Source organism: Calliphora vicina, chromosome 3 (genome assembly GCF_958450345.1).
Source record: "Calliphora vicina chromosome 3, idCalVici1.1, whole genome shotgun sequence".
Lineage (NCBI taxonomy): Eukaryota > Metazoa > Arthropoda > Insecta > Diptera > Calliphoridae > Calliphora > Calliphora vicina.
The window spans coordinates 49,435,482-49,463,428 of NC_088782.1; the positions used below are offsets into that span (position 1 = coordinate 49,435,482).

General features: G+C 28.9%; 1 protein-coding gene across 9 annotated transcripts in view; it reads right to left on the reverse strand.

Moving 5' to 3' along the window:
* The window catches only part of Rbfox1 (RNA-binding Fox protein 1), a 512,165-nt gene that overhangs the window by 93,631 nt on the left and 390,587 nt on the right, over nt 1-27,947 (reverse strand). For all 9 annotated transcript variants that reach the window (XM_065503146.1, XM_065503152.1, XM_065503154.1 and 6 more), the window contains 2 exons: nt 6,721-7,647; nt 4,123-4,176 (listed from right to left, as the gene is read on the reverse strand). In XM_065503146.1, coding sequence (XP_065359218.1) covers nt 4,123-4,176; nt 6,721-7,647 — 981 coding nt within the window. The remainder of the gene's footprint in view (nt 1-4,122; nt 4,177-6,720; nt 7,648-27,947) is intronic.

Consider the following 27,947-nt stretch of genomic DNA (forward strand, 5'->3'; position numbering starts at 1 on the left):
TATTTAAAAAGCCTTTTGGTTTTTAAGTAACAAAAGAAATATTTGTTTATTGAAAGATTTTGTTGTGTGTTTTCCTGTTTGATAATAGAACACAATAAACTAAAAACTTTTAAGCTGATTTTCAATACCACAATGACATTTTCCTAAACATATTATTGGAAACTTCTATGTTATATGTATTCATATGAAGTAAGAAGAAAAAAACTGCTTATTTATGTGGTAAAACTCCTTAGAGAAGATACAAATCTATATAACAAGCTATTGCTTAAGAAAAGTAAAAAAAAAAATACTATTTGAATACTCTATACATGGTCAAGTGTGTTAAGAAACAAAGTGTGTGAGTTGAAATTTGTAATTGAAAAGATATTGAAAGTCTACCAGGAATTATAAGGCTGGAAATACAATTTAGTTTAAAATATGCAGCATATCATAGGGCTGCAACTAAGTCTAAAATATGTAGCATATCGTAAAGCTGCTTTAATTCGTTTTTACTTAGTTTTAATGAGTTTTACTTGGGATATCCTCACATTTTTCATATAAAGAGATGCAAAATTTATTAATTGTCTCTAAACTTTTGATATATACCTCGTATATACATTTGTTTCCATTTAAATCTTTATATTTTATTACGATTCTCTATGCATGTGTGTACATTATGAACCACAAGTTTTTCTTTCTCAAACCTCTTACTTTTTTTCTTCTATTATTTTTTTGTAGTTTAGCTTTGGTTTTTGCTATCCCCAAAGAAAGTAATATAAATGTGGCAAGGATTCCTTTTGGCTTTGTGCAACATGAAAACCACAAAGTTTTTATTAAGGAATAACACTCACAAGAAACAGGAATAAAACATTCATTGTGCAAGCAAAACTTTAAACAAGTTCAGATTAAAACTAAAACAGAGTTTTAAAGTTTCTTACACAGTTTGCTAATATTTTTGTTAAAAAGACAAGTGTTTTATGTGAAAATTTATCTAAAAACATGCACGCTAAATATAAAATAAAAAAAAAATCAGAATTTTGCCTTTAGTAATGTAAGTAGAAATATGAAATTTTGTTTAGAATTTATAAAAAAGGAAACTTAATAAATTTGTTTCTTTTTTCAAAAAAAAAACAAAAAAGTTTTAACTCTTTTACATTACTAAGCTAAATAACTTAATCTCTTTTAAGTAATAAATCCTTTTTGTTTTTTTGTGTCTTTCTCTCTAACTCTGATTTAGTTTCGTGTTTTTTGCATAACTTTTCTGTATAAATTTTTTAATCTTCTTTTATTATTTACTTGTTGAAAGATGTTGTATTTTAACTCAATTATGTCAATATTTAAATTATTTTAATTTCCTTTTTCCTTTCGTTTTCTTTTTATCATATACAAACTCATAAATTTTACATAAATATTATAGAAGTAGGAAAAAGAAATATTGTATATCCTGTGAAAAAGTGTAAAATGGATGGAGCAGGAGGAATAATAAAAATAAAATCTGTGCAGAATATAATTTTCTTAAACTTTATGTGTTTTTAAAAAGTGTGCTTCTAGTAAACACAGCTAAGGCTACAGGATATTAGAATTTCCACAGTAAAAAGCAGACATGGACAAATAAATATGAAAAATAGGGAGAACAAAAAGAGGAAGGGAGAAAGTTCAAATTACTTTACTAGATTCAGAGCAACCTTTCTTTAGAGTTGGTGCTATGAATTGTGAAATTTATAGAGAGGAAAGTTTAAAAAAGTCTGCTACCATGTTAAGATCAAGGCCTGATCTAGTTGATCAAGGGACTTTCAAGTGTATAGAAAGTCAATAATAAAATAAACTTTAAAGAAGACACGAATGAATATAAGAGTTAGGAACTAAGTGGTATTTGGCAGTCAACAAATTTTATAAAAGACGCGTCGATCTTCAGTATGCGCGATACTGATCAACAGCAAGATCTAATATCGGAGCAAAGCAAGGCACTTCTCACTCGGTCAAAGATTGTCAAAGCTGTATCAACCACAAGTTTTTTCTCATCATCTTTAAGAGCTAGCAAGACATTGGACGATCGCCTTGAAAGTTACTGATTTCGAATATCAAATGCCGAGAGAACATGCGATACGATAAGAAGGATAGAAGAATATTGGGTGTATAACTTAAAAATGCGGAATTTACAATAGATGGCGTATCTTTTCATCGTTTTCAAAGAACGAGAGATACTTTGAGCGGCCCAGAAGTGGTGATTTTGACACGGAAGACAAAGATCGCCTGGTCAGCCAAAAAAGTTTGAAGACCAAGAATTGGAGGCATTACTCTATGAAGATTGTTGTCAAACTCAACAGGAGATTGCAAACTCATTGGGAGCTACTCAAGCAGCAATTTAAAAGAATTTTTGAGCAGCAGGATTCCTTCAAAAGCAGGGAAATAGGTTACCATACAAATTGATGCAGAGGGACCCAGTATCAGTACTTGCGATTAAAAATGTATCTATTACGATAAACCGAAGCGTAAGAGATCGTACATGAAGACCGACAATCAACCGAATCGACACCAACGCCAAATATCCATGGCGCTAAGGTGGGAACAAAAGGGTCCTATCTATTATGAGCTGCTAAAATCTAGCCAGACCATCACTATGCACCTGTACCGAACACAACTGATTAGTTTGAAACCGTAATATTCCATCATGAGTTGGGAAATTTAGCTTCAGCCGCTTTGAAGTCCAGACCATGCCCCGTTCGATTACTACGCTTCACTTTGGAACAGAGTATCCGATATTGGCTTGATTCGTTCTTGGCCTCAAAATATGAACAGTTCTTTTGGCTCGGAATTCGCATGTTGCCAGAAAGATGGGAAAAGGTTTATAGCTAACAAGGGCCAATACTTTGAATAAATTTATATTGTACAAATCTTTCAAAATAAAAGCAACAATTTGACAAAATCTCGCATTTTTAAGTCATACACCCAATATAGTTGGAATATTTTTAAATTTAATTATAAATTTCTGTAATACAATTGGAAATGGTTTGAAATACAATTAGAAACTTCTGAAATACAATTGCAAATGGTGTAGTTTCTCCTTTACAGTTCCAAAATCTATGATTTTTCATTTACATAAGTTTCGGTATTCAGTCAAATTTTTCCCGAATACTGGTATTAGGGCAATTTTTTGCCTATTACGAAATTGAAAACAAATATTCGGTCGGACTCAATTGATGAATTTCTAAGAACATACCAATAACTATAACAAACACTGTTTGTTTGCAACAAAATTTGTCTTACACTAATCTAAAAGTTAAAAAGCTATTCATCTTTTCATTTTTATTTATAAATTATAAAGATACGCACATATTTATCATAATTAAAGTTTAAAGTTTGACATACAATTAGGAGCATATTTCATATTTATTGCCTTTCAAGAGGAAAATTTGTGTAGGAGAGTGTTAAACACATTGATGTTAATTAAATTTTAAAACCCCAAAATAGCAATAGGATTTAAATTAAAGCGATAAATCATTTAAAAGTAAGTCTAAGGATAAAAAGGTTAATTAAAATAAATCAATAGCCCTAAGGTAGGCTTTATGTTATTTATATTCAAATAAATATGGCTTTAATTGAACATGAAATCTATTTCTAGAATTTTAATATTAATTAAAAAGCACGAAACAGCAAATTTAATTTAAATTTTTTTTGTTTACCTCTGAAATTAAATACTAATTTTCTAAAAACATGCTTTAAATTTAATTTATTTTGTTAAATCCGACAATACAAAATCTTTTGTAAAGCAAAATATTCTATTTCTCACTTTTTATTACTGTTTTATGTCCTTGTTAATCTGTTCATGATTTAAATAAAGCACTTGGAAAAACTCTCTAAAATCTCTATTACAATTCTTCTTTCACAAAAAGTACTCATCTCATGTTGGCAAACTTTTATTACCCATTTAAATTAATTTACTTAAAAAAATCTTTATTTAACACATTTTATCAACATTTTTTAAACTGTTTTTTTAGCCAGTTAAAAAAAACTCATTAATTTTCATATGGTTTTTAAATGGTTGTAATAAAACAAACAAAAAACTCAAAAAAATAATACATAATAATAATAAAAAAGAAACTCAAAATAATGTTTTCATAATATAGAATAAAAAAAACTTACCTTGCTGCCACGTTCATTGAATATAATTTCTACATCAAGTATGGTGCCAAATTGCTAAAGGCGATCCGAACAAGGAACAAAAATTTATTATCGACAACATAATAACACACAGTCACAACAGAATCAGCCAACAGACACACACACATAAATAGAAAATAGAAAAAAGTATTTTTTTTTTGTTTTGAATTTTTCAGCCAGCCAGCCAACCAGTCAGCAGCAGCCAACGAACGTACGAAAGAATCAACCAGACAGTCAGACGGGCGGGTGTTTGGTTGAATTAGGCAGGCACGCAGGCAGACAGTCAGCCATATGAAAAATGTTCATTGAAAAAAATGTTGAGTTTTTTTCAAAACAAAACAAAAATTGTTTTAGCAAGTTGATTTCAAGCATTATTTAAGAACAATAACGAGATTGGCAGGATGCATGTTAAAAAAATGAAAAAAAAGAAAAATATATACAATTAGTTTAGCAATTATTTGAATTTTATTTTTTAAAAAAAGACTTAAGTAGCAAAAATTTAAGTTAAATAAGAAGTTTAAGAAAAGTTTTGCATTAGCTATAGTTTTGAAACAGAGAATTTTTAAATAAAAATTTGAATAGATTTGAAAATTTGACTGCTCAATAAAATTTTCTTAAATGGAAGTTGCCTCCATTTAAGAAAGCTTTTTTTCTAAAAAAAAATTGTATATCAAATAGATAAAGTTTTCAACTTAAGGAATATTTCGTTAAAAAGCTCTTTGCTAAAGAAAGCTTTTATTAAGAAATGTCTAGTTCAGAATATTATTCTTTTGTATTTTAGTAGACTAAAGCTTTTTTGAACTGTATACCAGAAGGCTTTTATTTAATCATTTCAAACAATTTAAAAAAGCTTTGATCCAATTTATCTTTAGAAAACTTAAGCATCTATTTGAAAAAGCTTTTAAGTAAAGAATCTAAATACACTTTTTGAAAAAGCTTTTAAGTAAAGAATCTAAATACACTTTTATTCTAAAAAAAACTTTCGCCAATTTAAATAATGTTTTCAACTACAAAGTCCTAATTTAAAAGGCTTTTTAATTAATAATATGTATATATAATTTAAATCAATGATTCACTTTCGTTTTTATCTCCTGATGGATTTTACTAAATCAATATTTCTCAAATAATTTATGTTAGCTTTGATTTAAAGTATGATTTTAGTTTTTTAAGAGCTTTCCATCAAATGTAACAATACATATAAAAGCAGCTTATAGCTAAGAATTTTTTACTGTTACAGTAAAATAAGCTTTTTACTGAAAGTTTTAGAAAATTTTCATAGGATTCTGTTATTTGGAGAATTCTAATCATATTAGAAAAAATATTTTAAGAAATATTGTTTTTATTTAAAAATAAACTTATTTTTCATGTTTCATGAATAAAAAATGGTTTTAAATCTTTCTAAATTAACTCCTTAGATTAAAATGTATATAAAAGCTTTTGATCCAATAATCTCAAACAATAACAATTCTCTTTGAAGATAAAAAGTTTATTTTGAAGTTACAGTAAAAAGCTTTAAGAGTTTTTCTTTATTGATAACGAAAGCTTAAAAGAGATTTTTAATCAGTAAACTAAGTTTTGTTGAGATTAAATCCATATTTTTTTTTTATAAAAAATTATAATTTTAACAGAAAGCTGGAGCATTTTTTTCCGAAAAGTATCTTATTGAGTAAGAAATAATTTTTAAGCTTTTCCATTTAAAATTTTTTATTTAAATCTTTTATTAGAAACAATAGCTTTTTCAAAGCTTTTATTTGAAAAATAACGTTTTGGAAATTCAAAAATTTGTTTACACATTTTTGAGAAAAAGCTTTTTAGAGCTTTGAGAAAAAGCTTTATATAGCATTTTTGAGAAATGGTTTTAATGAGAATCTTATTACAAAACGTTTATTTGAAAAAAATACTAACAATCTAAATTTAAAGTTTTTGGAAGTTTTAGCTTTTTTAAATTTTTTTCTAAGAAAGAACTTTCCAAAGACGTTAATCAGCGGTTTTCTACAGCAACATTTATTGGGAATGAATCTTCTAAAAGATTTTATTTGAGATAAAGCTTAGTAAAGCTTTTATTTGCAACAATAGCTTTCAAAGTTTTTTTGGTGTGAAAAATCTTTTGCAAATGAAAATTAGTTTTCACATCTTTTGAGAAAAAGCTTTAGAATCTTTGAAGAAAAAGATTTTGAGAGCTTTTTTTTTTAAAAAATAAATTTATTGAGAAAATTTTGGTGGAAATTTTCTTTGCTAAGCTTTTAAGGCTCTCTTCGTTTGCCTGCTAATTTACTACTTCTTTTCCACAAATTTTTTGTCAATGCACTCAATTGAAATAGTGTCTATGTAAAATACATATTTTTTTAAATTATTCCTCTATTCAAAACTATAACATTTTAAATTCTCATATGCATAATTCATCCGCTATTGTTGTTTCTCCCCCCACAAATCATTTGAGCATCAAATTCCCCATTCTATTTTCAAATCTATACAATATGCACATTTTAAATCAATATAAATCTCATTCAATGAAATTAGTTATTTGTGTAGGAATACAAAATAAAAAAAAACACCTCTTTGAATAACAAAATTACTCACCCCAAACATGGCTCTTAGATCGGGATCACGAAAACGAAAGGGTATATTCGAAACGTGCAAACGTTTTGGTGTATTTTTGGCATCATTTGAATTTATTGTTGCAACGGTGGTACATGAGTTTTGATGTTGCTGTTGTTGTTGTTGCTGTTGATGGTGCAGAGGGACTAGAGCGTTTGAGAGACTAGTTGCTACCGGTGTATTTGGTGTGGCCGATGTCATAATGCCAGCAGCTGCGGCAGCATTTAAATTTGCCATCACCTGAGCTGTGCTCGATGATGGAGCCAGAACACCACCAGCACCCACCATTGATGTCATTATCGATGAGGTATTAACGATGCCAGGTTGATTTGATGTTGACATGACGGCCGGCAAAAGGCCAGTGGCAGCTGAAGTGGCTGTAACTGATGTGGCAGCAATTACTGAGCCGACTGTTGTTTGTAGCTGCTGTTGATGCTGTTGATGTTGACTAATAGCGGCTATTAATTGTTGTTGTTGTTGCTGCTGTTGTTGTTGCTGCTGTTGTTGTTGCTGCTGCTGTTGTTGTTGCTGCTGCTGCTGTTGTTGTTGTTGCTGAGTAGGTGTTAGTAATTCTCCATTGCTTGTGGATGATGAGATGCCATTCGTTGTGCTTATGTTGCTGTTGTTAGTGTTGTTGTTGTTATTACTATTATTACTATTGGCATCTGTAGCTGTACCGCCTGCGGTAGCGAGTGTATTTGTGGTGCCATTGATGGCTTGACTTTGGCTTGAGGATACATTATTATTAGCTGCCGCTGCTGCTGCTGCGGCGGCTGATGATGAAGCGGTGGTTGTTGAGGATAATGTGGAAGATGCTGATATTATACCACCTCCACCACCAGAACCGCCACCGGCATTACTGGCTATTGACTGTGTGGTATCAATGTCAATTTTCAACAATACTGAAGACTAAAAATAGACAGAAAATAAAACACAAATGATGATGTTAGTTAAATTTAAATGGAAAATTTGCCAAGTTTGTGTTGATATTGATATGGAGATTTAAATAAAAAAAATATGTCCTGCAATGTGAACAATATAACAGTTTCGAATTAACTTTATGCTTAAATTTAAAAGATAAAATCTTTAATTAAAAATGAAAAATAAATAAACAATAAACAAAAAAGGCGAGCGGAAGAAAAATATGTAATTGCTGTAATCATGTGAATCGTAACTGTATCATATTATAGTTGTCGCAACCATATTGTTAAATAATGGGTGTCTCAGTCAGAAAGCAGTTTTTCATTTTATAATAAAACCACGTATTTTTGGAGATATTTGTGAATTTTTATTGGTTTGTAAAGAAGACATGTTCCGATTAAGTATGAAATGAAATATGCCAGGTTCATCATCCTATATAATACCTTGTAATCATATAAAATGATTGCTGTGATCATGTACAACTATATTTTTTCTCTGGCTCAGTCTAGATGTGTTTGGTTGAGTCCTCAAATTTTTGTATTTAAGTTTATTTCCTATTTCCCAGGTTTCCTCTAAAGCATTAGGTCCTTATTGAACCTAATACCCCAATTTAAATGTTTGTATACGTTTCATTTGAATGATTGTGAATATGACTTTTGTATTACCTAACGTTTTTAAAAACTCCAAGGAATAAAACCTGAAATATTTCTGAGATATATGTATTTTGATAAAGAATTTTTTTTTTTTATTTGCAAATTTTTTTGTCGTTGGCGATTACTTGAATGATCTTTAGGAAATTTTGTTGACGTCGGCGATTACTTGAATTTACTTTAACACTTTTTAATTGATTTGTTTAGAAAAAGTTTTCTGTAGACAATTTTGTTGCAGCCGCCGGTTACTTGAACTTTCTTTAGAAATGTTCTTGTCAGCGATTACTTGATTTTTCTTTATGAAATAATGTTGTCGCCGGCGATTTCTTGAATTTTCCTTAGAAAATATTGTTGTAGCCACCGATTACTTGTAGCCGGCAATCACTTGAATTTTCGTAAGGAAATTTTGTTGTCGCCATCGATTACTTGAATTTTCTTTAGAAAAATTAGTTGTCGCTGGCGATTACTTGAATTTTCTTTAAAATATTTTGTTGTCGTTGGCGACTACTAGAATTTTCTTCTGGAAATTTTGTTGTCGACGCCGATAACATTGGTTTTACTTAAACATTTTTTTACGATTACTTATATGTTCTTTAGAAATTATTGTTGTCGCCATTGATTTCTTCCATTTTCATTAGAAAAGTTTGTTTTTGCCAGCTATTACTGAAAATTTTTTGTCGCCGGCGATTTCTTGAATTTTCCTTAGAAAATATTGTTGTAGCCACCGACTACTTGAATTTTCGTTAGAAAATTTTTTTGTCGCCCGCGATTTCTTGAATTTTCTTTAGGAAATTTTGTTGTCGTCGACGATTAATTGAATTTTCTTTAGGAAATTTTGTTGTAGCCGCCGATTACTTGAATTTTCCTTGGAAAATATTGTTGTATCCACCGACTACTTGAATTTTTATTAGAAAATTTCTTAAATTTTCCTTAGAAAATATTGTTATAGCCAACGACTACTTGAATTTTCATTAGAAAATTTTCTTGTCGTCGACGATTAATTGAATTTTCTTTAGACAATTTTCTTGTCGCCGGCGATTTCTTAAATTTTCTTTATAAAATTTTGTTGTCGACGACGATTACTACAATTTTCTTTAGCACATTTTGTTGTCGCCGGCGATTACTTGAATTTTCTTTAGAAAATTTTGTTCCGGACAATTTTGATTTCGCCAATTTTCTTTAAACATTTTTGTTGTCGCCGATGATTACTTCCATTTTCTTTAGAAATTATTGTTGTCGCCGGCGATCACTTCAATATTCATTAGAAAATTTTGTTGTCGCCAGGGATTACTTCAATTTTCATTAGGAAATTTTTTTGTCGTCTGCGATTACTTAAAGTCGGTAATGAAATATCTCTAAAATGTTACAATACTTAAGACTTTAAAACAGGACATTTTTAATATTTTATATCAAAAACTTCTTAAAACTGCTTTTTAAAATTCATAATTTAAATTCTTAAATTTTCCTTTTAGCAATTTGTATTTATTAGACAACTACACACATTTCCACCCTAACAGTGTATAATTTGAAAATAGACAAAATAACAGGAGAAAACAACAAAAAAAAAAACGCCAACTGAGGGAAAAAATAAAGAATATTAATGTCGACATTACGACAATCAAAAACATAAAAGGCAAAATAATCAGACAAGTAAAAGTCAAGTTGAAATTAAGCTTATAAACACACACAAACACACATACATATTAAAATTTTATGCAAATGTATGTGTGTTTTTTAGAAGCACAAAAAAATCAAAATGAAAAATGCATTGTGTGACAAAGTGACATGAGAATGAAGTACAAAAAAAAAATACAAGAAAAATCCTGCATGTAAGAAGGAAATCAGTAAAATGTACACAAAAAAATGATTATACAATACAAACACAACACAATACACACACACACTTTATCCTACAAACAAATGATACGATTATGCATAAAAAGAACAACAACTACAAGAACAATAAAGCATTTGACAAATCAAATACTGGCAACTAAACAAAACGAAGAGAAAAATAATATTTTCCTTTAGTTTTCTATTTAAAGAGAAAAATGGCAACAATAATAATAACAACAATGACAACAACTACAACAAAATCCTTTAAAACCCATAACGAACAAAGCAGGAAAAATAATTTATAAACTGGCAGTAACAATAACAACAATAATAATAAATACAAAACTAGTAAGGATCTAAAAAAAATATAGAAATATTGTGAATAAAGTAGAAAAATAGAAAGAAAAAAAAAATTAAACACAAAAATGCAACATTTGTCATTTGATGAATTTGTGATAAAACAACAAATAATAGTAATAGCAAAAGAAAAAACATGAATGTACTACAAACAAAACCCAACAACTCATACAAAACTGTATTAGAAACAGCAATAGTGACTGAGCACCCAGCAGATCTGGTCCTATCAATGATTTTAAAACAAGCTAAAATACCACATAAACCATAAAATGGTACTTAAATACGAAAATTTAAAAAGTACTTTTTTAAAAAAATTTTAAAAATAAACAAAATTTCTTGTTTTTAATAAAATATTAACCTAACAATTTCATATTTTTATGATTTTGAGAAAAGTACTTTTTTGCTACTTTTTCCAAAAAACTTAATTTATAAAAACTGTTGATATATTGTGGAATAAAGGGGTAAAATTACTTAAAAATTAGCTAAATTAACAAAAAATTTTACTAAAATAGGAAATTTCAAAAAGTACTTTTTAAAAAACTTTAAAAATAAACAAAATTTATTCTTTTAATAAAATTTTAAGCAAAAAATTTGATATTTTCAAGATTTTGAGAAAAGTACTATTTTGGTACTTTTTCCAAAAAATCAAAACCAACTTAATTTTTAAAAACAGTCGATATATTATTGAAAAAGGGGGTAAAATTACTTAAAAATTAGCTAAAATACCATAAAATTTTACTAGAAAAAGAAATTTCAAAAAGTACTTTTTTGGTACTTTCTAAAAAATTAAGAAAATTAAGTAACTTATATAATTTAAGGATAAAATTTTGTATTTTCAAGGATTTGAGAAAAGTACTTTTTTTGTACTTTTCATAAAAATGCGAACTATAGACCCTAAATATAATACAAATGCAATTGATTCTCCAAATAAATTACTTCTGGTGAGTATAAACCAAATTTATTTTTTTTTAATAAAATTTTATCAAAAAATTTTATGTTTCCAAAAAAATCAAAACCAACTTAATTTTTAAAACAGTGGATATATTATGGAATAAAGGGTTAAAATTACTTAAAAACAAGCAAAAATACCATAAAAATTGTGTTAGGTAGTATCAAAACTACATTTGTAAACGTGATATTTTTAAGATTTTAAGAAAAGTACTGCGGTACTTTTTTTTTTAAAAAAAAGAATTTCAAAAGTTTATAAAAATATAAAAAAAATTAGAAAAAGGATGAAATTTGTTTAACACGATCTAAATATCACAAAAACCATAAAATTGTACATATAAAAAGAAATTTAAAAAAGTACTTTTTTGTTACTTTTTAAAAAATTTTAAAAATTATGAAAAGTAAATTTTTTATTTAATTTAAGGACAACATTTTATATTTTCAAGCGTTTGAGAAAAATACTTTTTTTTTGGTACTTTTCCCTAAACATTAGAAAAGTGATTTTACTTATGAAGTCAATTGATCCTAAATATAATACAAATACAATTGATTCTACAAATAAATTACTTGTGGTGAGTAAAATAAGTTTTTTAAGAGCAGTACTAACAAAAAGTTCAAAGTGGCTACATCCTATATTACATAGAAATACTAAAGTGACAATTGTGTAAACGCTAGGATACCTGGGATGTATAAAGTAATCAATAGACTTCACTTTGCATTAAAAAGAGCACATACCACATGACAATTAAACAAAAAAATTATAAATTGGAGTCAGCCAAGTGTCTAAAAGGTACTAGCGTAGGGTATTTATACACAGAGGGTGACAGAAAATGTAATAGAATAAATAATAAAAAAAACTGTCTGAACAAAAAACTGTATATTTGCTGATTGTATTGCTGATGGTTTCCTTCTATACATACAACTAACCATCTACCAATACTGAATACTCCACTATCCTTCATACACTAACACTCAAAGACTTTTTCCACAATCATCATACATAGCGGCAATAAAACTGACAGAAATCATGTCAATGAATAAAATGAGGGAAAACACACACAAATTGAAAAGAAAACAGAGCAACACTCCAGCAAGAATATAGAGAAATATAGATTGAATAAAATAATCCGTACACACATACAACAAATAATAAAAGGTGGCCATACAAATGATACAAAATGACAACAATAACTATAATAACAACAGCAATAATAGCGCCTGGGCCAACAAAAAGTTGAGAAAGAGGAAGGAAATGCAATAAGATCTACATACATACTTATTTATACCTACAAGAGAATGAATACTTATGAGATTTTATCACGTATGTATATTAAACACTATGGGTTGGAATGCAACAAAAAAAATTATAAAAATTACTTATTACTTTTTGCAAATATTTACTTTGATTGATTAAACAAGACTTTTCTAACAACACACTTAATGTAGAAAAGCTAAATTAAAAAAGCTGAAAAAAGCTAATCTCCCACAAACAGTGTAAAAATATTATCCAGGTAAGAAAAATTACCTTTTTGGTACCAGAGAAAATTTTATATTTTAAATCATTTTAAGCGATATGTTATATGTTAAGAATTTTGAGAAAAAATCCTTTTTTGTTACTTGTTCAAAAAATTACTTTTTTAAAAATTTATAAAAATATAGAAAATTTAAAATCATTTTAAGCGAATATATTTTAGTAATTTTGAGAAAAAGTACTCTTTTATTACTTGTTCAAACTAAAAATTACAAAAGAAACAAAGATCAACAAAACCACTTTCAAAATGTTGATATAATATGGAAAAAACAGTTGAAGATATTATAAAAATATATACAATTTAATATTAAAATAAAGTACCACAAAAGCCTTAACATTTTTGTCAAATGGTACCAAGTCCAAAAAAATCTAAAATGTTTCTTTTATTTACACATTTTTATTTCCAATTTTTCATTTGAAGTGAAATGTTTTGTTTTTCAATGGAAGCTAAATATGTTTTCAAATATGTAATCTTTTATTTTCAGAAAAATACTTTTTGGTACTTTTGCAAAACTAACTATATTAACTATTAAAATGAGCTAAAATATTACAAAAACCATAAAATTTGGGTACTTTTGGGTACTTTTTTTTTTTTGAAAAATTGTAAATCTAAAGAAAATTTAATTTTGCATATAATTTAAGCAAAAAATATGATATTTTCAAGATTTTGAAAAAAGTACTGTGTTGGTACTTTTTCAAAAATATGTAAAATTTTATAAAAACTTTTGAAAAACTGAATAATTAACCATAAAAATACTAATACGAGCTAATATATTTCAAAATCCATAAAAGTACTTTTGGGTACTTTTTGTGAAAAATTTTAAAACTAAAGAAAATATATGTTTTTATATAATTTTAAGCAAAAATATGATATTTACGGTAATATAATCGGTAAAACTTGCTAAAAAACGATAAAATTAAATTTTACATATAATTTTACTCAAAAAATATGATATTTTCAAGATTTTGAAAAAAGTACTTTTTTGGTACTTTTTCAAAAATAGGTAAAACTTACTAACATACATAAAAATGTTAAAACGAGCTAAAATATTACAAAATCCATAAAAGTATTTGGGTACTTTTTTTTTAAAAATTTTAAAACTAAAGAAAATTTAAGATTTTATATTATTTTAAGAAAAAATTTTGGACTTTGTCAAAAATAGGTAAAACCTGCTAAAAACCTTAAAAATTTCGATATAGTACTTAAATAGTAATGTACTTTTTTTAAAAAATGTTAAAAATAATTTTGAGAAAAGTACTTTTTAGACACTTTTTCAAAAAATACTTAACTAACATAAAACCTTAAAGCTTTTTGGATAAGATAAAATGTTTTTAAAACAGACTAAAATACCGCAAACACTATAAAATCGCACATAATTACGAAATTTCAAAAAGTACTTTTTTTGGATTTTTTTTTAAATTGCTTAAAAGAGAGAAAATTTAATTTTATATATAATTTGATATTTTCAAGAATTTGAAAAAAAGTAGTATTTTGGTACTTTTTTAAAATTAGGTAAAACTTACAAAAAATCCTTAAAAATTTCAATATATAGTAGAGAAGCTAAAGGTAAAATGTTTTTAAAATAAGCTAAAATATCACAAAAATCATAAACTAGACTTAAAGAGCAATGTACTTTAAAAATGCTAAAAATAAAGAAACATCCTTTTTTATGTATTTTCAAGATTTAGAGAAAACTACTTTTTTGATATTCTTACAAAACATAATAAATTAACTAAAAACCTTAAATATTTTTGGATACGATAAAATGTTTTTAAAACAGACTGAAATACCACAAACACCATAAACTTGCATATAATTAGGAAATTTCAAAAAGTACTTTTTTTTGGTACTTTTATGAAAAATGCTTAAAATATCGAAAATTTAATTTTATATATAATTTTAAGTTAAACATTTAATATTTTCAAGATTTTAAGAAAAGTACATTTTCAAAAAATGCAAAACTAGCTAAAATCTTTAAAAATATTATGAAGAAAATGATGAAGTTACTTAAAAACCTAGCTAAAGTATGTTAAAAAACATATTTATATAATATTTATGCTCGTTAATCCATATTTTGGATGTGAGCCTTACTGGAGCTATGCCCTATTATGTACCGATCATTAATGAGCTGAGGTTTCTACGTATTTGAGTTCTACAAGTGTTAAAGTCATGCTCGAATGTGGAATTTATACGAGACCTTTGGACAAATTTACTGAAAGTTAAGAAAACAAATTGTTGTAATTTCTCTGTTATTCTACCATTGTGCGACCACTGTGTTCTGGTACTTCTTCAATAACTGTAAGCATAAGTGTTTATTTTAATAAATAAACGTTCTTTGTTGCTGTATAGTTTAAGTTGCACATATTTACCCAACCACCACATATTTACTCTCGCTCTATACACACCGTTTACACACAACTACCCAGCATTTGCGCGCCCCCAAACAAGTTACATGGATGACAATTGCAATTTAAAATTGTATAGTCTATGACATATTCATAAATTGTGTCACATAACAAGCCAAAAGTTGAACCCACACCACAACACAACAAACATAGAGCAGACCAGACCACTCCAATCCACCAATGAATCAACTCTCTTGGAAAATTAAACATTTCACATTCATATTGTACGAATGCGAAAATTATGCCAACTGCATTTATACAGTTTTTATATGAGTGTTATTATCAGTTGGTTTTTTTTGCTCTCCCTTAAATTAAATGAATTTTACATAAATATTCACATGCAGATTTCTCCACATGCTTCTTGGCTTCATACATGCAACAAAAAAATAAAAAAAAACACAAACCCGGCAGCATTATTACGAAAAAAAACCCCTGCAAATATATGAAATCTTCATACATGGTTCATAAATATCTCAATGCAACAAGAGAATTTCATTAAATAAACTATACAATACTATGCGAGTGTGTGTTTGTGTGAATTTTCCTTTTCGTATGTGTATTTATTTCCCTTTTATGTCTCTTAGGAATTCAATAATATTAAAATTGACAATTTTGCACAAAATTGTGCATGTATGTACAATTCTCAAGCTCTCTATCATATTCATACAGAAACATACATACATACATACACAAACTCCTTCACATATTCATATTTATGCAACATTTGTTTGAATGTGTGTTAAATAAAGAAACAATTCACAGAGACGTAGCATATTTATAGGCTCAGGTTATTTTTTTCCACAGTAAAAATTAAATTTTTTTTTCTGTTAAATTTTTAAGCCAGAAATTTATATTTGCAGCAAATATTCATTTGTTGGGGTTTATTAAAATTCATGAATACATAGCAGGGGCAATTTTAGGGAGTTAGGCAATAAAACTTTTTGAAGAGTTTTTTGTTAGCATTTGAATGAATGTGTAACCTTACAATAGGAAATTATTTAACAATAAAAAATTTAGTTATTTACAGTTTAAATTAATGACAAAATGGAAAGGAAAATAAGTACTAGTAATAAGCAATTAAATTACTGTCAGTTACCCAACATGTGAGGCATTATTGTTATTTATAAGAAAATTTTGGGTTTTAAAGTTTTCAAAAGGATTTTGCTGGAATCATTGCAGTTTGCGAAACGCTTCTGTATTCATACAGAATATTTTTTAGTTTTATTCATTGCTCCTTTTTTTTAATAGATGATGAACTTTTAGCTTCAAGTGAAAATGTAAATAATATTGCAAAATATTGTGATACTGGCAATAAAAATGAAATGCTGCTCAATAAAACAAAAAAAAAATCGAATTAAAAAACCCCTTGAAGCCATCTGTAGTCGTCAGCCATACATATACAATCACTATTACTGTGGCTAAAATGTATACATATGTACATTAAGGGTGGTTCCAATTGATAAATTGTGGATGTCCCCAACACAAAGCAAGCTTATGAAATTAATCTTCTTTTGAAACCCATATTGTGATCTTGCAGAAAGTAGGACTCGAAAAATTCAAATAAAATTCGAACTAGATTCACGCAGCGCAAAAAAAGTAGTTGTACATACATTAATATTATTAATTATTTAGGCTCAAGTTCATTAAATCGATTTCCTTAGAAATACAAATACAGTTGTACATGTTTACTTTAACATTTCAAAATTTTTACAAGGTTTTTAACAATATCATGGTCACTGTAATTATTTATATGATTGCGCTAACCATAAGATGCTTTTAGCAATCATGTATGTAGATCGGGAAATTGCATACCATATTTCCTGAATTTTCTGCCAAAGTTCTTCCTTGTTTTTAAATTTTTCAGGTCCGATTTTCCATAGGATTTAAGTCTGGTCATTCCAAAACATGAATTTTGTTATATAAAAACCATTTTTTGGCAAGACCTGATGTGTGCTTTGGGTCATTATCTTGCTGGAAGAGCCATTTTAAGGTCATATTCCATTCTGCATGTGGCTTTATAACATTCTCCAAAATATTTACATACAAGTGCTTATCCATATTTTCTTTAATCCAATAAATTGGACCAAGAAAAGCATCCCCATATAATAATATTTCCCCAACCATGTACGTTTTTGGTTTTTGCCATTTTTTGGACGTCTAACCCATGTCTTATCATCACTACCAATTAAATTAATGGTCGTTTCGTCCGTCCACAACACATTTTGTCACTTTTTTATATTTTCTGGCCCACACCAATCCTTATGATTGCTCCTAGTTTTAAATGAAATATTGATAGTGATTCTATTGTAATGTCCGTCACTGTATGTATATGGTTGCAGTAACAATTTTTATGATGGAAAAATTTAACATATTATGTTGTCACGATTTATGTATATCATAATCATAGAAAAACATATGATTTAATGATTCATCATGAAAATGATTGCCATAAACATATATTTATTTACTGCAATCATATATATGATTGCGACAATCATGCAAATCTTAACTTTACCATATTATGGTTACCACAATCATATAAATAATTCCAGTGACTATAATATTGTTAACAAGTAAGAGTGCTATATTCGGCTATGCCGAATCTTATATACCCTTCACCTTTGTTGTGGATGCATTATTATTTTTTATAATTAGTATATATGTATGTACTGCCCACTTTCAGCGTACAGCATCCTAAATTTATCAAGAACACAAAAAACAACAACAACGCCAAACGAAACAAAACACCAAAAGAAAAAACAAAAACAAAATACGCAAGCCAATGAAACCAACACACATCCAAACATACGTTTAATTGTATAAAAAACAACAACAACGCCAAAAGAAACAAAACACAAAAGAAAAACAAAAAAATGCAAAGCATGCACATCCAAACATACGATTTGTTGTTTTTTTTGTCAAAAAAACCAACACACAACCAAACTAAACTTTAGTTGTATAAAAAACAACAACAACGCCAAAAGAAACAAAACACAAAAAAAAACAAAATACACATACGTTTTGTTGTTTTTTTGTCAAAGCATGCAATACATTGTGTTTTTTGATGAAATTTTTAGAGGTTGTCTCGGATTTTTGCTCATATCTCCGTTATTTATGGACGGATTTTGCTGATTTTAAATAGCAAAATTCTCGAAAGTATGTCTGTTAGAATTGTTGAAGATTTGGATCCCGGAGATATCTGGGGCCTTCAGAAAATTGATTTCAACAGACAGACAGACGGACAGACAGACAGACAGACAGACGGACATGGCTTAATCGACTCCGCTATCTATAAGGATCCAGAATATATATACTTTATAGGGTCGGAAATGAAAAATGTAGAAATTACAAACGAAATGACAAACTTATATATACCCTTCTCACGAAGCTGAAGGGTATAAAAACTTGTAAAAATGTTGAAATGGTTACAGCACAGTGCAACGTTTTTTCTCTAGGTGTGTAAACATGAATGTTTTTTTTTTGCTACGAAAATGTAAAATTTTGTTCTAACAAATCGTGATATGTAGGAAGTTTTGCTTTAATTCTTTAATTTTAAAAAAAGTTTGAAGACCAAGAAATGGTGGCATTACTCCCTGAAGATTGTTGTAAAACTCTACAAGACCTTGCAAAATCATTGGGAGCTACTCAAGCAGCAATTTTAAAATGTTTGTAAGCAGCAACATTAATCCAAAATCCGGGAAATTGGGTACCATACGAATAGAAGCCGAGAGACCTTTAAAGAAAATCATTTCTTGACCGAATCATTACTTGTGATGAAAAATGGTTCCATTACGATAACCCGAAGCGTAAGCGATCATACGTGAAGCCCGGCCAACCAGACGAATCGACACCAAAGTCAAATAACCATGCCGCGAAGGTAATTCTCTGTATTTGGTGGGAGAAAAAGGGTCCTATCTATTATCAATATTCAGATTAAAAAATATTTTTCCTGATTTTGACGCATTTTCCGAATTACTATGGCGTTTCATGCGTAAGAAAATCGTGGTAGTCGTGGTTTTTGGCTCAAATCTCAGGCATTTGCGGACCGATAAACAGGTTTTTCTTTATTTTTCTATACAAAGTTTTACACACCAGAGGTGGTCGTCTTTAATACCCTGTATCTCACCTTGTTTTTAACAGGATGGTCACAAATTTAATTTTCTGAAAGCTTATGTCCTGCTCTAAGATTCATTCTTACATTACCACTTTTTTTGATCCAGTCCAAAATCTGCACTAATCACACAAAAAAAAACTATTTCTAAACCGAGCCAATTAAAATATTTATCAGATATTTGACTAGTATTAATAATTTCGTAATTGGATCAAGTGCTCAAAACAAAATTGTCTAATATTTTCTACTAAAATTTGAGTATTGAATTTGATAATTGGTTGACCTTTGATAAGAAAAGTTATTGAAAATACAATTTTCGAATTTAAAAACATAAAACAATAACTAAAATGTTATTTCAATTACGAAGACTATAATTTCAATAATATTTTTTATTAAAATTCAACCAATAACGAAAACTGTTTATTCTATGATATGTATTATCAATTTCACAATTATCAATATCACATATTGAATAGGGGACAAATTACCGCATTCGATATCGAGTAAAATTGATCGCATTCGATAACGAGCAAAAATTTAGTACATTTTATCATAATTTCGATATCGAAATCATTTTTCGATACGATAGCTCATTCCATCACGAATGCGGTAATTTGGCCACAAGTTTCAATTCAAAATACAAAATTCAGTAGAAAATATAAGAAAATTTTGTTTTTTAGCACATGGGTACTTGTTTCAATTACGAAATTATTAAAACTAACTTGTTTCAATTTTGAATTGAAACTATTTAGAAAACATGTAGCTTTTTCTGTGCTGTAACACTTTGTGGATGCATCTGATTTTCATCATTTACATGTGGCTTATGTGAAGGCCAAATGCGTACATAAGAACAAGATGTTGCAGTAGTTTGTTTCTGTGAGAGATTATCAATGAATTTTCATTGGCTTTTTACTAATGGGGCCAGTCTAATGTAAATACATCCTACCATTTCATATATTTATCTATGGGGAGATGGCAACATGTTTTTATAGTTTCATTTTATGTTGCAAGTCAAAAGTATTTCTGTGTTTTTCTTTATTCTAGAAAATATTTAATGTTAAAATACCATATTTTTTAAATTATCCAGTAATATTATTTTACTATTGTATTTATTTTTTCACTTGTATACATTTATATAAATTTTCTTTTTTAAACATATAGTAAAAGAAGAATTGAAATATTTATTAAACCTAAAAACCTAAAAAAAATTTCAGGAATTTGCAAGATTTATCAACAAAATATCAATACAATTTTTCAACAAAATTATGGTCATGAATAAAGGTACTTTATTTTATAAGACAACAGTTAGTTGGGCAGGATAATTTAAGAACATAAATTAAATACACACCATAATGTTTGGTAATAAATGTCCTTTTTGCGAAATGTACAAATGAGCACGAATCACATACATAGAGATAAAAAAGAAATAGTGAAAATACGTGATTTTAATGCAAAATACATAAATCAAAGATTTACAATAAGGGACAAGAGACAAAAAAATAAACACTACAAACTACAATTTAAGACAAGTGCCAAAGATATGGGAGATTGGCAAAGAAGTTTGGTTGGGAATAAATAAGTAATAAGAAAAAGTATCCCACAAATAATTTAAATATGTACAATGATTTTAAAATTTTGAAAAACTTGAATTGGAAACCTGCTTCTTAAAGTTAACTATTAGCAATATCCATAAAACTGTCCTTAATATCTCTCCAGCAATAAACTTCAATAAAACTTTTTCCAGGTATTTGCAGTTAAGAAACAACATTAAAACACGTACAAAATATACTACGTACTCATTGGTACATTTTGGTTTATACTTGTTTTATTTTTTTGGGGTAAATACCCAGCATCTCTTACTACCTCAGCCGATAAATTATTTCCATCTTGTATCGAGTTGAGTGTTAAATTAAAACAAACAAACAAACAAACAAAAAAGTAGTATTTCGTTTTATTAACCCGACAGCCACAAGGAAAACACGTATTAAATTACTTTCATGTAACGAAAATTTATACTCTTTACTCACAGAAAAAGTACAAAAAAAAAAAAACAAATTGTATCTGTGTGTTAAATGAGCGAACAAAATGAAAAACAAAACAAACAAAAAATGTGTTGAGGTGTAAATTGCAAGAGTATTTGTTGTTATTTATGCAAAAATGTTAAAGACTTATCGAAAGCGTATGAGTAATAAAATTAAACTTGTATCATTAAAATATTACTCATACGTAAAAGTAATACAATGGAACTTCTATCATTAAAATATTACTCATACGTTGGGGTATACAATGGGTTGGATTGGTGCAATTTTGATGGAGCCACGATTATTTTAAAACTTAGACCATAAAAAGAACCAGGACATGTTCAAAACATGAACCATAAAAAGAACCACGATTGTTTTAAAACTTGGACCATAAAAAGAACCACGATTGTTTTAAAACTTGGACCATAAAAAGAACAACGATTGATTTAAAAAGAACCACGATTGTTTTAAAACTTGGACCATAAAAAGAACCACGATTGTTTTAAAACTTGGACCATAAAAAGAACCACGATTGATTTAAAAAGAACCACGATTGTTTTAAAACTTGGACCATAAAAAGAACCACGATTGATTTAAAAAGAACCACGATTGTTTTAAAACTTGGACCATAAAAAGAACCACGATTGATTTAAAAAGAACCAAGATTGTTTTAAAACTTGGACCATAAAAAGAACCACGATTGATTTAAAAAGAACCACGATTGTTTTAAAACTCGGACCATAAAAAGAACCACGATTGTTTTAAAACTTGGATCATAAAAAGAACCACGATTAATTTAAAAAGAACCACGATTGTTTTAAAACTTGGACCATAAAAAGAACCACGATTGTTTTAAAACTTGGACCATAAAAAGAACCACGATTGTTTTAAAACTTGGATCATAAAAAGAACCACGATTGTTTTAAAACTTGGACCATAAAAAGAACCACGATTGTTTTAAAACTTGGACCATAAAAAGAACCACGATTGATTTAAAAAGAACCACGATTGTTTTAAAACTTGGACCATAAAAAGAACCACGATTGATTTAAAAAGAACCACGATTGTTTTAAAACTTGGACCATAAAAAGAACCACGATTGATTTAAAAAGAACCAAGATTGTTTTAAAACTTGGACCATAAAAAGAACCACGATTGATTTAAAAATAACCACGATTGTTTTAAAACTTGGACCATAAAAAGAACCACGATTGTTTTAAAACTTGGACCATAAAAAGAACCACGATTGATTTAAAAATAACCACGATTGTTTTAAAACTTGGACCATAAAAAGAACCACGATTGTTTTAAAACTTGGACCATAAAAAGAACCACGATTGATTTAAAAAGAACCACGATTGATTTAAAAAGAACCACGATTGTTTTAAAACTTGGACCATAAAAAGAACCACGATTGATTTAAAAAGAACCACGATTGGTGTGAATCCTTGATCATAAAAAGAACCAAGATTGGTCTGAATCCTTGATCATAAAAATAACCACGATTGGTGTGAATCCTTGATCATAAAAAGAACCACGATTGGTGTGAATCCTTGATCATAAAAAGAACCACGATTGGTGTGAATCCTTGATCATAAAAAGAACCTCGATTGGTCTGAATCCTTGATCATAAAAAGAACCACGATTGGTGTGAATCCTTGATCATAAAAAGAACCACGATTGGTGTGAATCCTTGATCATAAAAAGAACCACGATTGGTGTGAATCCTTGATCATAAAAAGAACCACGATTGGTGTGAATCCTTGATCATAAAAAGAACCACGATTGGTGTGAATCCTTGATCATAAAAAGAACCACGATTGTTGTGAATCCTTGATCATAAAAAGAACCACGATTGTTGTGAATCCTTGATCATAAAAAGAACCACGATCAATCCTTGATCATAAAAAGAACCACGATTGTTGTGAATCCTTGATCATAAAAAGAACCACTATTGGTGTGAATCCTTGGTCATAAAAAGAACCACGATTGCTGTGAATCCTTGATCATAAAAAGAACCACGATTGTTGTGAATCCTTGGTAATAAAAGAACCACGATTGTTGTGAATTATTGATCATAAAAAGAACCACTATTGGTATAAAACTTAGATCTTATAAAGAATCAAGAGCGGTCTAAAACTTAGTTCATAAAAAACCATGAGTGGCCTAAGACTTAGACCACAAATTGCTAAAATTGATTATTTAGTTTCCCAGTAAAAAAACCTCCTAGATGTGGACAAACTAAGCATGGATTACTAACAACAAGAAAACATTTATTAAAACATCCTCAACTACCCACCAACAGCCAGCTAAACTTTTAAAACATGTTAATTACATACCTCCTACTCAACAGCCTGACAGTTTGCTTAACTTGTTTTCTCTGAAAACCATCTGTCAAAAACTTTGGCAAGTTTTTCCTACAATTAATGAAAGAAGTAATTATGTGGATAAAGTCTTGATGCTACGTCTTAAACACAAAAATAATTAAAGGAAACTATTTGTTATTTTTGTGTGTATGTGCGAGTTGTTTACTTCAATAATAAATGAATTGTTTATTTCCTTTAATATTATTTAAGTAAATATCTAGATTGTTAAATTTGTGTTTATTTTGGTTTTACACTTCTATGAGCATTAGGGGGCAAAAAAAAACGCCACCCTTAGCGACACCAGGTGTCATGTTAGTTTTATTATCTTGAAGCTAATTTCAAGACGAAAATAAACTGACACATTCAAACAACAGCTGTGGCATTAAAGACAAATAATGAAGAAAAAATCAAAGAGAATAGAATAGTTTGTTGGAAAACAAATAAAGGGGAAAAGCACGAAAGAAAAACTATAGAGGAAATAAACTTAAAGTTTGTAGGAATTGTAAAATTTTAAAAAAATATATATTTCAGAATCAGTTTAAAATAACAGTATTATACAAATATAGACTATTTAGTTTCTAAAATAACTTGCATACACTTCCCTTAACCTCTAGAACTATTAAAACCATTTACTTTCCCATCTCGCTCCCTTTTAGCAAACGCCTTAATGTAGGCAACATATAACCACAAGCTAACCACTCTGTTTAGTTCGTTTTCTTTACCTTGCATTATCAAAAAAATATAACCAACAAAACAATACAACTTCTACAAGAAGGCATTTAAATTGCTAAAAGAAACAGCTTACTTTAAAAAGGACGAAGCTGGGGGGAGAAAAAACAAACCAAACGAACTAAATCCATTTTTTTATCAACTTCTGTTTGTAAAAAGTGTATTTAGTTATTCTATTCACAATATGTTTAAAGACACGTCCTTTGTGTTTAGTAAATGTCACTTCATTTCTAAGTTTTTTTTTTTTTTGGTTTCTCTATTTTTTGCTGTTCTCATTCCAAGTTGAAGTAAGAATTAAACGAACAATGTAAGGAGTGAGATCGAAAAATTCTTAACACACGTTTTTCATTACATTTTTTAACCCAAGTATTATTTGAATTTTTTTTTGATCAAGTTACCTTTGAAAAACATGTCAGTTATTATGTGTAATGTCAATTATATTAATTTTTTTGTTAATCTGATTAAAATGAGTGACCAGAAAAAAGTGCGTACTGAAATTATTAAATATTTTCAACAAAACCCAACTTGGTCTTACAAAAAGTTGGCCAAGCATACAAAGGTCTGCCGTCAAACTGTTTCCAATGTTATTAAACAGTACCGGGAGAACTTGTCAGTTGATAGAAAACCTGGTTCAGGTAGAAGGAATGGTCCACATGATGTTTCTAAAGCCAAAAAAATAGAACGCATTTTCAAAAGAGCTCCCAACACATCCGGTAGGAAAGCAGCCCGGTTAGCTCAGTGCTCGGACTATTTGGTACGAAAAGTTAAAGCTAATGCAGGTTTAAAAACATACAAGGCTCAAAAAGTTCCTGACAGGAACGCTACTAAAAATTTAGAGGCCAAAAACAGAGCACGGAAATTGAAGTCAAGTTTTATAAAAAAATATTCTTGCTGCATAATGGATGACGAAACGTATGTTCTGGCAGATTTTTCGCAACTTCCAGGTCAAAAATTTTATGTTGCTGATGCTCGAGGGAATGTTGAAGAAAAGTTTAGGACCCAAAAGCAGACAAAATTTCCCAGAAAGTTCTTGGTATGGCAAGCAATATGCAGTTGCGGCAAAAGAAGCCACTCATTTGTTACAACGGGCTCTATAAATACCGAAATTTACATCAAGGAATGTTTACAAAAAAGGCTGCTTCCATTCATAAGACTTCATAATGTGTCCACTTATTTTTGGCCTGACTTGGCATCCTGTCACTATGGCAAACAAGCCCTTGAGTGGTACAAGAACAATAATGTGGTATTTGTACCAAGAGAGGCAAATCCTCCAAACTGCCCGGAGCTAAGGCCAGTGGAGAGATATTGGGCTCTTGTTAAAAGAGAATTGAAGAGTACAAAAAAGGTGTCCAAAAGTGTGGTAGATTTTAAACGGAGATGGACTACATGTTCGAGCAAAGTGACAGAAAGCACTATAAAAACGTTAATGGAAGGGTTTCCGAAAAAGGTTCAAAATTTCATCACTAGTGATTAAAACTATAAAAATAATTTTTTTTGTAAATTGTAATAATAATTTCAATCAAATAAAAAAAAAATTAAAGCTGTAAGTTTAGTGGTTTCTTTTTTATAAACATATATGTATGTTAAGAATTTTTCGATCTCACTCCTTAAGAAGTAGAAGGAGCAACAAAAAAAAAATTTTAAAGAACTAAATTTGGTAAAGGAATTAATGTTGAGAAGGAATCTTAGCTGGAAGTTTTTAGAGCCTGCGGATTTTTACCTGTAAGGTAATACACAAAAAAATTATACAAAGATAATCAGAATTAACCCTTTCGCTACATTGTATCCATATGGATACATTTTAGATTTTTGCACATAACTTCGACATTTATTAATATTTTTAAAAAATAGTTTTTGAGTCTATTTTTGGAATATATTTAGAGATGTTTACAATTTATTTCATTGAATTATCACTATGCGTGTTCGATTGGTAGCAATTTGAAAATGTGTGAAAATAGATTTTTGAATCCAAAATTTTTTTTTCAAAAAAGTTCCTTCGATTTTTTGCATATAAAATTTTTAAAAACTATAATTTTGTAATAAAAATGATATAGAATGCTTAGAAACATATTAGGGAAATACAAAAATAAAAAATATTAAAATAAAAATCACGGGGGGCTTCAGGATAAGCTTCCAGGACTAAAAATTTAATTTGGAATAACGGATAAACCAGGACACGTAGGACCTTAATATTAATATCAGTCAATATGGATATCAATACCAACCATATAATATACTTAAAACATCTATTAACACCTCCAGTTAAAACTTGTAGCGAAAGGGTTAATGGAATAATAGGCTGTGTATAAAACTGGGAGTTTAACAAAATCCACGATTAGTATAACACGATTATTGCAAAACTGGGAGTTTAACAAGAACCACAATTATGGCAAAACTGGGAGTTTAACAAGAACCACGATTAGTGTAAAACTGTGAGTTTAACAAGAACCACGATTAGCGTACAACTGGGAGTTTAACAAGAAGAACGTTTAATGTACAATTGGGAGTTTAACAAGAGCCACGATTAATGTACAACTGGGAGTTTAACGAGAACCACGATTAGTGTAAAACTTTATTTAGTGTACAACTGGGAGTTTAACAAGAACCACGATTAGTGTACAACGGGGAGTTTAAAATGAAACACGATTAGTGTAAAACAAGAACCACAATTAGTGTACAACTGGGAGTTTAACAAGAACCACGATTAGTGTACAACGGGGAGTTTAAAATGAAACACGATTAGTGTAAAACAAGAACCACAATTAGTGTACAACTGGGAGTTTAACAAGAACCACGATTAGTGTAAAACTGTGAGTTTAACAAGAACCACGATTAGTGTAAAACTGGGAGTTTAACAAGAACCACGATTAGTGTAAAACTGGGAGTTTAAGAACAACCACGATTAGTGTATAACTGTGAGTTTAACAAGAACCACGATTATGGTAAAACTGGGAGTTTAACAAGAACCACGGTTAGTGTAAAACTGGGAGTTTAACAAGAACCACGATTAGTGTAAAACTGGGAGTTTAACAAGAACCACGATTAGTGTAAAACTGGGAGTTTAACAAGAACCACGATTGGTGTAAAACTGGGAGTTTTACAAGAACCACGATTGGTGTAAAATTGGGATTTTAACAAGAACCACGATTAGTGTAAAACTGGGAGTTTAACAAGAACCACGATAGGTGTAAAACTGGGAGTTTAACAAAATGCACGATAAGTAAAAAGCTGGTGGTTTAAAAAGTGCAAAACGGAGAGCTTAACAAGATCCACGATTAGAGTAAAAACAGTGATTTTAACAAAACCCACGATTAGTACAAAACTAGGAGTTTA